The sequence below is a fragment of the Neopelma chrysocephalum genome, unplaced genomic scaffold (assembly GCF_003984885.1).
Source record: "Neopelma chrysocephalum unplaced genomic scaffold, ASM398488v2 Primary Assembly neopelma1_44, whole genome shotgun sequence".
Classification (NCBI taxonomy): domain Eukaryota; kingdom Metazoa; phylum Chordata; class Aves; order Passeriformes; family Pipridae; genus Neopelma; species Neopelma chrysocephalum.
The window spans coordinates 25,515,903-25,516,528 of NW_020897703.1; the positions used below are offsets into that span (position 1 = coordinate 25,515,903).

The following is a 626-nucleotide window of genomic DNA, read 5'->3' on the forward strand; positions in this document are numbered from 1 at the left end:
CAGTTCGGTTCATACTTGCTGGGATAAGTTTCCCTATACCTTTGTCCCAATACAGAGCTGTAGTTTTCAGTAACTCTTTAACCCCTGCATTATTTGCTCCCACATATAAAACATGCCCCAGAAGTGGCAGCCAGGGCTAAACATTTAACAACATGTCCTTTTCATCCTTTATTAACAATTACATTTATTTCATGATTTGTATGTAAGTCATGTAGCAACTTAACATTGGTGTTATACACTGTGCTTCCATTCTCTGGCACTTGGAGGAGAAATTCATTTCCAGACAATCACATCTTGCTGAAGCATTCCTTTGCATTTGTCCAAACTTGAATTCCCTTTTAAAAAAAACAATTAAAAAATCAATAGGTGGGAATATACTTTATTTGCAAACCTCATCCACAGACTTTCTTCTACAGAAGACTCTACAAAGAAGTCCCATAGAACTTCACACAAGAATAAGGCAGAGACCACAATGAAATTGGACCACAAATGTCTACTTTTATATATATATATACACACACACATATATACACACACACACATATATATACACACACACACACACATATATACACACACACACACATATATACACACACACACACATATATACACACACACACACA

General features: G+C 35.8%; 1 protein-coding gene across 1 annotated transcript in view; it reads right to left on the reverse strand.

Annotated features, from left to right (window-relative positions):
- The window catches only part of SNX4 (sorting nexin 4), a 34,142-nt gene that overhangs the window by 1,606 nt on the left and 31,910 nt on the right, over nucleotides 1–626 (reverse strand). Inside the window, 1 exon segment of the mRNA XM_027679033.1 lies at nucleotides 40–335. Coding sequence (XP_027534834.1) covers nucleotides 288–335 — 48 coding nt within the window. The 3' untranslated portion in view covers nucleotides 40–287.